The 15,778-nt window shown below is 42.6% G+C and overlaps 1 protein-coding gene and 1 pseudogene across 7 annotated transcripts in view; both read right to left on the reverse strand.

Annotated features, from left to right (window-relative positions):
- The window catches only part of STON2 (stonin 2), a 173,816-nt gene that overhangs the window by 59,400 nt on the left and 98,638 nt on the right, over positions 1-15,778 (reverse strand). For 3 of the 7 annotated variants that reach the window (XM_015144275.3, XM_077941567.1, XM_077941568.1), the window contains one exon: positions 3,903-4,073. The exons of the other annotated variants lie outside the window; for them this stretch is intronic. In XM_015144275.3, coding sequence (XP_014999761.2) covers positions 3,903-4,073 — 171 coding nt within the window. The remainder of the gene's footprint in view (positions 1-3,902; positions 4,074-15,778) is intronic. 7 annotated transcript variants of the gene reach the window in all.
- On the reverse strand, positions 12,427-13,003 carry LOC144330377 (small ribosomal subunit protein eS24 pseudogene; annotated as a pseudogene).

The raw sequence follows: 15,778 nt of genomic DNA on the forward strand, positions 1-15,778 counted from the left end.
AGGTCACTGTCACCTGCGGTGATGGGGTCTCTGGGCCACAGCAAGCAAAACCATGAATGTCTGTCTACATTCCAAGAGAAGCCAGATTCTAGGAGAGCAAGCAGAAGTGTGTGAGTGAGCCTCTTAAGACCGTGGCTTGGGACCTGGGCTTAGAACTGACACACCCACACACCTTCACTTCTATGAATTCTGTTGGCCAAAGTAAGTAATAAGGCCAAGCCCACATTCAGGGGCTAGGGAAAGAGACTCCACCCCTTGATAAGAGGAGCTACGAAGTCCTAGCTCAAGGAAATAGATTTAAAGAGAAGAATAATTGTGACCATTTTTATAATTAATCCATGACACAGCATAACATGGGAGAGAAATAGCACTTCCAGCCAAATGTGATTTCTAAGTGAGGGCTGAAGTTTTCACCCCATCTCAAAAATTACGAAGTCCACAGGTTAAAGCTTCATCTTACATTCATTATTTCTACTCCTGCCTGCACACACACACATCTTACTTAATCCTCAAGATCTCAGTCTGAAACTAAAGCGAAAGCAATCTATTTACTCTCAGCACTATTTTGTATTATCCTTTGGGGTTACGAAGATGGGATAACATGCCCCTCTTATGAGGATGTGTTCAGGACAGGTCTCTGTGATGTCTCTTCATGGCTTAGGATGTGCCTACAGATGAAACGTGACAGTGATCATCAGAGCCACACCCTCTAAAGGACCCCAGAGCATTAGCATGAGGAGCACCAAAGCATAAGAAAAAACATTACAGGAAAAGATAACACACAAGACCAGCAAATAACCCCAAGGAGCAGGAAACTGGAGCTCCTTGAAGACTACAGGCTGATGCTAATTAGATTTTATTCACCAGCTGTTTTCTAGGCCCTCTTCACTCTACCGCCCTTCTTTACTTACCCTTGCCAGACTGTGATCACTTAGAAAATGCACTCACATTGCAGGGCCTGAATCCACAACTATTTTCCCTGATCCAAGCTCCAAGATGCATGCAGCCTGTCTAGGATGTCGCAGCAGTTATTCTAGCATCTCTACAGCTAAGGTGCTGCTTTCTATTTTTCAGAAAAATCACCATGACCTTCTGGATAGCTCCACTCAAATTCTTTAAATGTTTACGTGTGGGCCAGGCATGGTGGCTCATGCCTGGCCACCATGCACTTTGGGAGGCCAAGGCAAAAGGATCACTTGAGCCCAGGAGTTCAAGACCAGCCTAGGCAACAAAGTGAGAGCCTGTTTCTACTTTAAAAAAAAAAAAAAAGAATTCCAGAAACCAGGAAACACAGGATGGTAGAGTGGTGGCCACAGCTGGGTATTGTCTGAAGGCTTTTTGGAGGTGATTCAGCAACTGGTAAGGAGAAAGTACATGTTGCTTAAAGGCAAGGCTATCTCAAGTCCATAGTTAGGTGCCTCTTTATAGATACAGTCTTCAATCTGCTTGGTAGGATCGCTGCTTAAAGGACTAAGCAACAGCAGTAGATGAAAAACACAATGAAATAAAAAGAAATGCTAAATTCACCATACGGTTGCCTTGAAAAGCCAAATTCAAGCAGATATTGCATTCAAAGTGCTTCATGAAGAAACTCCAGGAAGTTCTAAAAACATACCAAACAGGCCATGAATGGGAGTGTATGACAGAAGCACCTGAATGTGTTCAGAGTTCTGAGCTAAGGATTCTGGGAGCAACCAACCCAAAGATCCATTCCTTATCCATGAGGAACATCTGAAGCCCCCATCCCATCCCATGGAACCTGGACCATACAGCGGATCAAGGCCTTTTGATTTGGGTCAAATGAAGGTTGCCAGGTGGAGGTTAGGGGGAGGGGTTAAGTGAAAATGCTATATAAACTGCATGTTTTTGCTTTTCGTAAGTGGTTGTGGTTTTCCTGTTCAGCCTGCTGCAACTGGACCGTCCCTCTACGTAAGTCACCCCTAATAAAAACCTGTCATGTTTGCTGGCCCTGGGTCTCTTCTTCCACCTCTTGAATTGGTGCCATCCCTACTGAAGTTAACAGGGGCCTGGCACTACATGGAGGAAATGTTGCCAACACTCTTCTAACCTGTATTCTATTCCTGAGCACTGATTCTGGGAGAGAAGCACGTTTGGGGTGGTGATGGTTTTGTACCGTAACGTGTAGTATCCAATGTACAAATGCCTATGAGAGTCAGGATGGCTATCAGTGCCGTTAACTGCATGGGCGACTTAGAGTGGCTTGTTTGTTTTTTAATCATAACTGAAAAGTCATAAATTGGAACCAGCAGTCTCTAGGCAAAATCATCATCATGGCTCCGACCCCCCACTTCTTGCTCACTTGGCCTCCAAATAAGTGGCATTCTTGGATTGTCTTCTAATGAGCTGGCTGATGGGGCTGCAAGCAATCTATGCTTTCGATTAATCAGCCAAGGGGAAACTAGAGCCGCAAAAAAAACAAACTCCTGGCATTATCACCACAGGAACACTGGGCATGACAATGATGAAGTATTGCTGATTTACCTCCAGCAAAAGACACACTGCACTTTCCTGGAACTTAGAAGAGGGGCATTCACCCTAAGAGAGAACTTTTCACCCTACCTGTGACCCTCCCCACTCATACCCTCACTCACAGCCGACTTCATAGACTTCTTATATGCCAGAAAGTTCAGATGTGCCATCTTGGTACACTGTGTTTCAGGGTGATTCGCTGCAGCTCTAGAAACCTAGACATGTTAAGCATAGGCTGCTCCGTACAGGGAATCCTGAAGTTGCCTGCACAGAGTTGCCTAAAACAAACCTGTGCTGCATATTCAGAGTCATCTGGCACAGGTCAAACCTTCACAGGTGTCATGGCAGTACCTCTGGTTTGGGCAATTTCTATTGCATTTCCCATACTGCTCTCCTATAAAACCCCTTAGAGCTCAGCATCCTCACACTCTGATATAAACACGATGTAATTCCTCAAATTAACTTTACATGTAGCCTCGTCTTTCCTACATTTTTATGAATATCTTGCCAGGTATTAAGTTTGGGCTAGGCCAGGAACCAGAGGCAGCAACTTTATTCCTTCACATGTCAGTGCAATCAACGGCTTGTGTTTAGAATAAATATTTGAGACACAGAAGCCTGTTAACAATACAGCGCTTGATTACTTTGAATTACTCTCTCACCCACAGCAACTGAGGGAGAGGGCCTTGGCACCAGCTCCCTGCACAAAACCTGCTTCCCAGCCTCCATTTGCCTCCCGACCATTCTCTCAAAGAATTCTCGACATACTATACAAAGATCTCAGTTTTCTCCCTTAAATGCCACCCAAATTCCACATTGAACACAGACTTTTTTCTTCCCATAGCAAGACAGATTTAATTCAATACCTTCATGTTCACAAATATTTAATGGGACTTACCTTGTAACTCTTTTCCTCAAACCCCACCTTGCATCTTTCGGTCAACACTTAACTCCTTTAAATAAAGGGCCTTTTTTGTTTGTTTGTTTGAGACAAAACATCATCTTGGTCTATTACAAAGCTATCGTGACACTTCAGCTTCATTTCCATTAGTCAGAGGTGCCTATCTACTAAAATGTCCACAATCCTTCGCACTTTTTCTTCCTCAAAACCTATTTGGTAAGCAATATGGTGTTTTGTTTTGTTTTGTTTTTCTACAGTGCCAAAAGGGTACGCTGTACTAACTAGAGGTAATTAGTAGGTTAAGTTTTCTTCCAAGGCCAGGCTATCGGGTTACAGCTTTCTAATAAACCCTCCTGCGAAACATTTCTTTGTCTTGGGACCACCGAGAACTCACCAAACAAAACACCTTCAATTGTCTCAGAAACTCTGCCATCTAAACACAATCAAAAAGAAAAGCCAACACCAAAGCAAATAAAATGAATGAAGTGTTCCTGCTGCGGGCAGCCCTTACCATTGGGAGCGGAGGCCCCCTCCGGACCCTCGGCGGGGTTCTGGCTCCTCCTGGGCTGGGGTGAGGGTGGTGAGGGGTCCAGGCGGTGGGTGTGGGTGGAGGTATGCTCCGAGCATGCTTGAACAGGACTCACTGCCGTCTGCCTGCCTGTCTGCCACTCGGTCCTCTTGTCTGGGTGGGAAGGGCCAAGATGAAAAAAAAAAATGTGCAGGTTACTCACTGGCCTTCTCGGGCAGGCAGACACACCCAGGAGGAGGGAGAGGCCAGGCGCAGACAGGAGACTCTTCAGAGGCTGAGCCTGAGATCTCCCTTCTGATTTCCTTTTGTGATTGCTTCCTGAACTTTAAGCTCAGTCTGCATGGGCATGGGTACTCAGAGAGGCAAATAACACTTGGGTAATTAGATTCTAAGGGCTTAATGCAAAGGTTACTTCGAAAGGCAGTGCTTCAGCACACATCCTTTTGCATTTCACTCTGAAATTTGTTTCCTCTGAGTTGGAGTGTTAACACTGGCATAGGAAATGAGAGTGAAGGGTTACTCTGGGGCAGGAGTCTGGAAGAGCCTGGAGCAAGCAAACCTGGATGTGATTTAAACAATGAGTTTCTGGAGTCCCACTTTTAGATTGAATTTTAGAGAAACAGGATTCTCAACAGTCTCCCAGTGCCTATGGACTTTGCCTTGTCCAAGAGGCACATTCCTGAAGTAGGTATCTATAAACCAAGATGTTAGAAATGGATTCACATTGTAAATGCAAGAATTTGTTATTTGATAGCCTGACCTCTGATTAATCCTGAAATGAAGCCTTTCACAAATGGATACTAAGTTGTTGGTTTGGGAGGAAGCATGGGTGTTCATAAACAAAGGCATGGCAGTAATACAGCCTAGCAAGATGGAGCAAAGGGTGAAGGAACAGGTACTTGCCTCAATTAACCCTGAAAATGCACTTCCAAAGGAGGATAACTGTTCCTCTTTCACATGTGAGCACACTGAGACCCAGAGGTTAGGGAACTTGCCTCATGCTGGGCCAGCTAGTGAATGGGAGACCCTGGATTTGGACCCAGGTTTGCCTGAACCCAAGACCTGGTATCCTCCCACCACACAGCCAGGAATGCCTTTCACCACTCCAGCACTCACCCTTCCTCCACCTGCAGCTGACCTAAGGCTAGATACCTTTCCTTAAACTTTTATAACTTTTCCAAAACTGATATGCCATGAAACGTAATTCCGTGGGTTTTTAATAAGTGCAATAAAAGTGGAAAAATGTACTATGTAGGTTCCTCTACTGTCGCTTCTCATCGCCTTTCGTATGCTAATATATACACTGTGACTCTCCAAGTTCGGGACCTACAGTGTGCCACGTTCCCCTTTCCAAAGGGAAGGGATCTTCTGAGTTTGGGAAACAGTATTATAGAGATGTGTTGTTCTTTTCTCCTCTTTTTTTTTTTTTTAACTTATAAAAAAATTCATTATAAAAAACTTCAAACAGTATATAAGGGCATAAAATAAAAAGTAAAAAATTCTCTGTTATTCTTAACAATCAGTCCCATTCCCTAGAGGTAACCACTGTTAGCAATTTCTTAGGTATCTGATTCAGAAATGTTTATATATATAAAGCATATATGACTATCCTCTTAAAAACAACATAACTGGGATTAAAGGATACCGTGATGTGTTATTTGGCACTTCAAAAAAAACTTAATGATACGTTTGAGATTTTCCATATCAGCATATAGAATTGCTTGGGCAAGTTAGAGTCAAGAAAAGTAAAAGTTAGGTCTAAAATATTGGATTACCACTTTATAGAAGCGTCCACAACATGGGCCACAGTACGCACAGAGGGGCAGACTGAGAAGGGAGAAAGAAGGGGGACTCACACCCCTTTAAACATGATTACAGTTGAATAGATACTACACGTTTTACTCTATGGGTTTAAAAAAAAAGTGACAGAGAAACGAATTTCTTCCCTCTCCCAGCTCTGACTGTCACCCCAATGTATTAAATGAATAAAGCCTTACCCTCGACAACCCCAGCAATCAGTTGCTACTATTATCCTCATTTTACAGATTGAGAGAGCCATCTCAGAGTATGTACCCAGCACATGAGAAGGGCAAAATAAATGCTTGACATTTTATTAATGAAGCAAACATGACATTGGCCACCCTGATTTTTGCCACACTGTGTTCCTAAAAGCCACACTATAAAGTGGATCCTATTGTCCCTTAGGAACAATGTTGTAATTGCAGGTTGTGTTCCAAGACTTCACATTGTTTTCCTATAAATTCAAGACATAATCAACAAACTCTTGTAAAAACAGAGATACAACAATAAATCTCATAATCGTGTAAAATAGTAAAATGATGTTCCATGACTCATATTTTGTGAGATTGGCTCATACAACCCCTCCTTTTTACCGATGATGGAAAGAACATCCAGAAGATTGTGTGGATCTTCTCTAAAAGTATATATCTTGTTACACTGTCTCAGTAACGAAACAATTTTAAAATGTGCCCACATTTGAAACCTGCATTACACAAGGAACTCCTCATACTCTACAGTGTACATACAAACATGTTGTATCACAAATTTGACACAATATTAATATACAAGTTAGAACAGGCATTACTCATTTAACTAGAAACAGCTGACCCTGCCTGCCTCTTTAGAATTAAAAGGTCATTTGAGGAATGATTTGACTGACTCATTTCTTAGAAAAACTGTCGAGGGATAATGTGAATCAATACTTTCCTATTTTCCCAGTATATTTTTCTGTATAAACCAGAGGCTTTCAACATCATTCCATGGGTTTTATCCCTGCTAACACAGTTGCAGAAGTGTCTTCATAGCTTGAGATATTACTGGGGACCTTAGCTTGATTTGGGATGTAGAGCTTTGACCTGATCCTCCTGTCCTCCTGCCAATTCTTTCTTTTTTATTCCTCCCCACCCATTGTCCTAAGTAAGGAAGCCAACTTGGCAAAACCCCGTCTCTACTAAAAATACAAAAATTAACCAGGCGTGGTGGCACGTGCCTGTAATCCCAGCTACTTGGGAGGCTGAGGCACGAGAATTGCTTGAATCTGAGAGGCAGAGGCTGCAGTCAGCCGAGATTGCACCATTACACTCCAGCCTGAGCAACAGAGTGAGACTCCATCTCAGAATAAAATAAAATGTGAATTATAATGATTTAATATTATCCAGTATCCAGACAGTATCAAATTCCTCTAAATATATCAAATATATTTTTTTATACTTTGTTCAAGTCAATACTGCAATTGGTTCATAGGTGTTGCCATTTTATCTAAACATTCTTTTTCCATCTTTATTTTTTCCTTGCAATTTATTTGTTGAAGAACCTGGTTCTTTGCCAGAAAATGTCCCACAATCTACATTTTGATCATGGTATGATTTAACATGTCCCTCTCCCTTTGGAATTTATAGTTAGATTTTAGAAGCTTGATCGCATTTAGATTTGATTTTTGGACAGACTAGCTAGTTGAAAGGCAGTCTTATGTGCTTCCATCAAGAGGCAACTGGCGTTTGATACGTTCTGGTATTTGTGCACTTAGCAGCCACCGAAAATCAATGGCTTGGTATTATTTCCTAGGGACTGAAAAATGATTTTCTTCCATTTCTTCCTCATTTATTAACTGGGATGCTATTAATACTAAGGTTTATACTTATCTAAAATGAAAGCATACATTTCCCATTTCTGTTTTGGCCATGATATGTTAGACAGCATATATTTTTTCAACCTACATATTTCATTAAAATCTATTTTACTGAGATTATTTGCTTTAATAAATAACTACTCAGATTTCTGTAAAACAACAACAACTGGAAAACACCATTCAGAAACCTTCAAAGAGTGGTGAAGGACTGGTCCACAGCACACCACTCAAGTTCAAACCTAAGTTTGCCACTTGTGAGCTCTAAGACTTAGGTCAAAGCTTTTCATCTTCTCACCCTGTTTTTTTCATCTATAACATGGAGATAATAAAGCCTACATTATAGTTTTTACGAGAATTCATGATAAAGTATGCAAAGAGTATGTTTCAGTGTCTGACAAATAGTAGATACTCAGTAAGTTGTAATCACTACTAGTTTCATCATGGTTTTCCCCCACACCAAGCACAGTGCCTGGCAAACTGCAGCTGCTCAATCAATATCAAGTGAATAACTTCAGGGATGACTGGCTGTACTTTGTCTCAAGCTGATGGTGGCTTTAATAGTTCAAGATACTGGGAATATAGAAGTGAACAAAACAAAATCTCCATTCATGTACTCACATTTAATTGGCTGTAGGAATGGAAAAGGGCATGATTTGCTCCCAGGTTCATTTATCCCAGTCAGCTATTTTGAAAATAAGTACTACTGGTAAGCCACGGTTGAGGAACATTTTACTTCTACTCTTTAAAAACTTCTCTTTTGGGGAAATTCCTGGGAAGAAGGCATCATTACTCAGATATTAAAAATATCTTACCGTATGTTCCCCACATGGGCTTCAGTATACTAAACGTACCTCAGTGCCTTGAACTATATCTACAGAGAGGTAAGAAGACATCAATTTTCTCCAAAGGAAAGATGTACCAGCATTGCTATCACCTTGACTTGGCCTGAGGTGCTTTGAGGGTTCACTCGGCGTACTGAGTTAAACTGTGTCCGTTGAAAAACAGGCTGATGTCTGCTACAGTTTGGATGTTTGTCCTCTCCAAATCTCACACTGAAATTGGATCCCCAGTGCTGAAGGGGGGTGGCTAATGGGGGATGTATGGGTAATGGGGCGGATGCCTCATGAATAGATCAATGCCCTCCAGGGGGCAAGTGAGTTTTCATTCTATTAGTTCCCACCAGAGCTGTCTGTCAAGAAAAGCCCGGCACCTCCCCTCTCACTCTCTCACAGCCTCTCTCACCATGTGACTTTTGCGCATGCCAGCTTCCCTTGTGCTTCCTACCATAAGTGGAAGCAGCCTGAGGCCCTCAACAGATGCAGATGCCAGCACCATGCTTCTTGTACAACCTGAAGAACCATGAGCCAAATATCTTTTTCTTTATAAATTAACACAAAATGGACTATGATGTCCAAGTCCTACTTCCCAGAACCTATGAATGTGACTTCATTTGGAAATAGGGTGTTTACAGACGTAATCAAGTGAAGACGAGGTCATATTGGATTAGGGTGAACCCTAAATCCAGCCACTGGTGTCGTTATAAGAAGAGACATAAAGACACAGGGGAAAACATCATGGGAAGATGGAGGCAGAGACTGGAGTTACGCTGCCACAAGCCAAGGAAAGCCAAGGACTGCCAGCAACTAGGAGAAAGCCCACTGGCATGTTGACTTTGGATTTCTAGCCTCCAAGACTGTGAGAGAATACATTTCTGTTGTTTTCAGTCATCCAGTTTGTGGTAATTTGTGACAGCAGCCCTAGGAAACTAAAACATACAGTGAACTCAGACCAAAAGTATGGATCAACCAGCCTACCTACGGCTTAAACCGTTTAGTGGGAAAGACAGAGAAGGGGTGGGGGAAATCCTAGACAGGAGAACCTGAGTCAGCTTTAATTTGTCTTAGACCAGCTGGGCCCACAGCCGACTCTTCAAAGCTGCACAAGTACCAACAGGTAAGCCTGCTTTACCTGAAAATCAGGCGGGCAGAAACCACAGGACTTGTTGGCGCTGATATGTTAGGAATGAAAATGCCCTTTGTAGGGTAAGGGTAATCTTCCTCCACGGGAGGGAGAGGGGGAATATTAACACCATCCCGTGTTGGGGGAGAAGTACTTTATCCTAGATATCCACCTGTCTATCCTGTCGTATCTCAGGGAGGCTCTATGGCCTAATAAAAACATCTGCACTCTCTGACGTGGGATGCTCCTTAGCACTCCCCGGTTATTCAACCATGCCAAGCCTCAGCATACCACCACCTCCTCTCGGCACTGTGAGAAGAATTCAATGCAGTAAGGCAGTGGAGAACCTGGCATGTGAGAGGTGCTGGTCTGGCACCCTTTACAAAGCCGTATCTGGATACTTGTGATGGTAAACAGTCGTGGTGACCACTCACAAACACTCCCCTTGTGTACTAGGCACTGAGCTGGACACTGTAGAGACTCAGTTATGGTCTTTGATAAATGAACTGTGTAAGGGCTTTAGGATTTAGAGATGGTGTCTTTTTTCTTTCTTAAAATTTCATTTACATTATGGTAGTGTTTTATAATAAAATGTCTTAAAATTCTGATCTAATATTTTTAAAAAGAAGTGGGAAAAGCTGTCACATATTTATTAAAAATGTATTTTTTACAACATGGCTCAATTGTTCAGCAAGGCACAGCTGAATCTTGCCAAAGCACCAAGAGAGCCAGTGTCCACCCTCAAATTTCCCCTCACCCACACTGCACTCCAACACTGTCAGTAGCACACGATTTAGCACTTAATTGGTGGCTAATTATTGCAGGTGTGCTAGTTTTATTTTCCTAGCTTAGCTCCCTCAGGGCAAAAACTACCTCCTTTCACACCATCTATTAGCACCTACTCAGAAGTCCTGCATGACCAAGGATTAGCTGGCCTTACAGTCAGGACTATGCAATAGACTTCTCTCTACCTTTCTGGAGAACGAGCCATAACAAGCTGCTTAGTGATTAAGTTAGAGAAAGGAATGAAGCAGAAGAGACTATGACTAAGAGCTGTGCTCACATTTGGGGTCTGCTAAATAATTTCCCATTGGTCCACTCTGAAATGGCACCACCAAAACCATGGGGCAAAACATGCAGGTGGTACTCAGCGATCCAGCTATGGGTCAAAAGCACCTGAGAAACCGGTGTATATGTGTGCAGGCTTGTGTGTGCACGTGCAGCGGCATGTGTACATACCTCAAGGCTAAAGCAATTCAAGCTTTTCTCTTCCTGAGATAAAAAACCAGCCTTTCTCAGTGACTGCTAGACTGTATTATTTCTTTATGACTGCCACAGATGCTTTGGGTACTTGCTGGAAGCAAGAAAGAGACTTTAGCCCCATGTGTCTTTGGAAACCGTGGATAGAAGAATTATGCGCCAGACACTGCGCTAACTTCTTTACATTTGTTCTTTTAATTATTCCACTCAGAGGTTCTAGAGGGTTGGACCAACCCCATTTCACTGGCTGGAAAACTGCCTAGAAAAGGCAGAGCCAGGACTGGATCTGATGTGTCAGTGACTCCAGCACAGACTTCTGCATGACCACAGTTCAATACTATTGGGAGGGAGGGGACAGAGCCACGAACCAGTATCAGGCAAAGTGTTGTTAGACCCTAGACATTTTCCTCCCATACCCTCATCCGCTGCCCACCAATAGAAACAATGAACTTTCACTGGAGACCCTCAAATCGCTTCACAAAGAAGGCCTCTAGGCCTAAATCCAGCCATGGATAGAGGGGGGAAAAGAGAGACCCATACTGAAGCCGTTGGACTTGGGTTAAAAGCTGCATTGTCCCTCCTCTCCATGCAGAGCAGCTAATTGAGGTTAGAGCCATAGAAACCAAACAAAAGGCTCGGAGGGGCCCACCCATCCTAGCCTAACTGCTGCCAACCACTGTGGGAAGGGCCAGAGGAAGCCCTGCTCGCCCTCATTCCTCAACAGTTTAATGAAGATTTGGTCTGTCATCTTCCCAGGGAACAAACTCCTGCGTGACTGTCTGAGAGAAACTGATTTTTATTCTCAAACAAAACAGTGGATTCTCCTTTAAAGCCAGAAGTCGGCAATAAAATGGTCCATAAACATATTTATGGGGTTATAACCCCCTCAGACTAGGCACTTGGATTTCTCTCCCAGCCCCTGGGCCTGCCAAAACCAAATTCCTGGAGAAGTTCCTGGGCATCATGGCTGGGGAGCGGTGGGAAGGTCGGCAGAGGCTGGGGGCCTCCCTGAGCCGCTGCCACAGATGGGCACTTTTCGGGCCAGATCGTCCATGGTCTCTGAAAGTTATGAGGTTATTCACCCAACACCATCTATCAGCAAATGAGGATATCCAGTTTGCTTTGTACGTTCGGGATGATTCTGAAAAAAGTCACACTTGCATTTCAAAATCTCTAAGATTTTATCACATAAATGACACACAAAAAAGCAAAATTTTTTATGCATCATAAAGCAAGGATTACCTTTGAGCCGGCAAAGAAAAACCCAACCATTTTCTTTTTAGACTTATTTTACTTCTACTCTTTAAAAACCTCTCTTTGGGGGATAGAAATTCCTGGGAAGAAGGCATCATTACTCAGATATTAAAAATATCTTACCGTATGTTCCCCACGTGGGCTTGAGTATACTAAACCTACCTCAATGCCTTGAACTTACTGTCATCTACAACTTTTTGCCATTTCCATAGAATTAAATTGACAAGCAGACTATGTGGGACTGAGGACTTTAGCACTTTTCAAACAGGGAAGAAGTTGTCATATGATAAAAAGGTTAGATTTGTTCTTTATGGATTCAAGACATTGTCATAATAACTATAATAATTACAATAATAATAATAAATTGTTGGAAGAGCTGACATCTATCCATTAAGCATATTTATTATATCGGTCATTATTTTAAGAGCTTTTTTTTTCCACATGAAAGTTTTTAGTTTATTAACCTTCCTGTGAAAAATCCACAATGGCCACAGATAACATCATTGCAATGCCTTTATCCCTTCAGCTGTGATCCAGTCTCCAGCTCATTGCTAGACACTTCATTTCTTTTTGGCGACACCAACATTGGCCTTTGCAGTCCCCCTGACTTTCCTCATTCTGTTCTTGTGTTCCTCTCGTTGCTTTCTTGAGGTCTTTCTCTTCTCATACAGACCATGTCTTGCAAAGCCATGTTTGGATTCATATTTCTTTGCACAATCCAAGAAATCATAAATCATGCCAAAGAAAGTTGTCTTGCCACCACCAAAATGAGTTCTGAATCCAGGTATAAAGATGACATCCAGTGTGGTCTTGTACATTTTGGCTAGTTTTTCCCGAATTTCTGTCTTAGGTACGGTACTGTTGCCTTCCCGGGGTGAAGGACATCAATGACCATTTGTTTCCTCTGAAGTCATCGGTTGGTCATGAACTTTCTAGTTCAGATAGTTACCATGTCATTCATGATGGCAGTCTATCCTCAGACAGTCAGGGAGTCTACTCTAAGAGCTTTAAATACATTTTTTTTTCTTTCAATCTTTTCAACAACCCTATGAAATCATTACTGTTATGGCTCTAATTTTGCTGATGAAGAAAACAAAGCTCGGAAAAGTTAAGTGTTTAGTACTGACTTAAACGGCTAGTAAGTAGGGAAGCCAGTATTCCAATCAGGCAGTTTGTTGCCACAGGACTAGTTGTTAACCGTAACATTGCATGAACATGGAATGAGCTTCCTCTCTAGAGAGCAAGTCCTTTAAGACGAGAGGCAGCCACTATGGTACAAGAACTTGAGCTTCACTTGGGATATTGGCAAGTTACCCCATCATGTCCCTGGTGACGCCAAGTTCATATTCCATTATATTAAGCTACTTGGTATCAACATGATTTTCTAGTTTTGAATAGTTCTATAGTTGTATTTTTCATTTGTGTCAGGAAGTTAGTGTGCCATTTAAGAAGCAGAAGGGAGATCAGCTTGTCATGGCAGGTGGCATTCAGATTTCTAAGGAAGACATTTAGATTTGTACACCTGTTCGGAAACCGCCTCTATTTCTTCGTAGAGGCAGGTGGTTAAATACATGCCCTTACCAAGGTTTCTGCTCTAAAGCCAAGAGGCTCATCCCTGAGGCAGATGCTACACAGCACCTGCAGCTTGCCCTACTCTTAAGCAAACCCAATGAGAATGGATGTCAGGTTCAAGCATGGCAATAAGGCCAGAAGCGATTCTGATGCTGAAAGGCCAGGTAGGATTCCATTAAACCAGCCTTCTCTAAGTCACTGGGCCACCTCCAGGGCACTGGCAATTGGCCAGATCTAATACCCACCTCCGCTCTGCCAGAAGTGAGGTGCAAGAAGCACCTATAAAGAAGTGAAATATTAGATTTGTGGAAAGACTGTTCATTTTGTCTCCCTCAACTACTTTTTCCCTTTGCTTCATTTACTATTAGGATACAATTCAAGTCCCATCACATACAATGGAGCTTACTTACAACACAAAGGAAGTGGGTAATGTACTTGGTTCATCATCCAGCCTTGAATCATTAAGAGGAAAGCTTGACCAATCTTCTAGAACCTCTAAAACAGTGACAGCAAACCCCTTTTATTATTCTGAGGGCAAAGAACTAGAATTCTAGGCCTCACGCAAGCTCTTCATATCTTTCTCTCTTTCTACTTCCAGTTCCTCTTAGCCAACTGTCTCCAAAATGCCCTTTCTGGGCACGTGGAAAGAAAGAGGGACATGTCCTTTTGTAGGGTATGAAGCACATTGGCTGTTGTTACTTCTCCAAGTGAAGCTGAGCAGAAAACTACTGGCAAGTCTAAGGCAGAAATGGGGCAGAAAGAAGACTGGAAAACAGCAAGACAAGGAAAGAGAAATGTCCTATCATAGTCTGGTGTGTAATAACAGGGAGCTGGCTGCTCTTTGGACCAATGACTTGCTACCAATTTTATTTATTTAGCAACAGAGTCTCATCACCCAGGCTGGAGTGCAGTGGTGTGATTTCAATTCACTGCAACCTGCATCTCCCAGGCTCAAGCAATCCTCCCACCTCAGCCTCCCAAGTAGCTGAGACTACAGCCACATACCACCACGCCTGGCTAATTTTTTGATGTTCTTGTTGTTGTTATTATTGTTGTTTTTTGGGTGGAGACAGGGTTTTGCCATATTGCCCAGGCTGGTCTCAAACTCCTGGGCTCAAGTGATCTGCCTGCTTCAGCCTCCCAAAATGCTGGAATCACAGGTGTGAACCACCACACCTGGCCTACCAATTTTAAACATAAGAATTGGCACTAAAAACGGTGACCCATTCTTTATATAAAGACTGGCCAGTGACAGTCTCAAAGACACTATTCGAGAATTAACTCTGTGGTAATGGCAAGAAAAGAAAAAAAAAATGAGAAAGAACTAGAAGAAAGAAGAAAAGGTAGAGAGAAGGAGTCTCAATGTATCTCAATCATGACCCTTTCAAAAACAACCAAGTATATCCTTCCCCACCGCAAACACTTCCTGTCATTTCCATCTAATGGAATGTGCAGGGATGGTCTGAAGAGATGCATTCAACAATAAAGGAAGCTGCCAGGTAAGAATATCCAGGCTGTCACCTCTCAAGAGTCATCGTTTTTCTTTTGGTTCTGGGGACACAGCTGGACTGTCAGATACGCTGCCACAGGAAAAGGCATGCACCTACAAGGGAGACAGAGGAAAGGGCTGAAGGGAGAGACAAAGACGGAAGCTGAGAGAAGACCCAGATTTCAGAGTATCTCTATGGGTTCTATAAGTTTAATAAATAATATTCTTGGATTTACTATGGAGTCAGTCCTGCCAAAACCTACACTTGGACTTGAAACCTAATTGAAGAAAAGTCATTCAAAAATACCAAAATGAGTGAAAGCACGACCAAAAAAAATTATTTTAAGAGTAAGAATTAATGGAGCATATTTAGGAGAGAGAGAATTTAGGAAGGGGAGAGAGAGAGAGACAGCTATACACACAATATTAAGAGGTGGTAGAAGTGGACCCTGCTGGTCTGTGGAAAAATGTGGAAGGATGACAGCTCAACATGGCATGAAAGTCACCATGGGGAAAGGAGACTATCCCAGTCCTTCCAAGGTTGAGGGAATTAGGGCCACAAGGAGAAGAAGGGAAGTCAGGCGACTTTAAGGAATTATATGGAGCACAAAGTACAGGTAGAAAAGGTAGGACTATCTCCTCACCATCAACAAGGATTTGAAGGATACAAGATGG

The sequence above is a fragment of the Macaca mulatta genome, chromosome 7 (assembly GCF_049350105.2).
Source record: "Macaca mulatta isolate MMU2019108-1 chromosome 7, T2T-MMU8v2.0, whole genome shotgun sequence".
In the NCBI taxonomy this organism is placed as follows: domain Eukaryota; kingdom Metazoa; phylum Chordata; class Mammalia; order Primates; family Cercopithecidae; genus Macaca; species Macaca mulatta.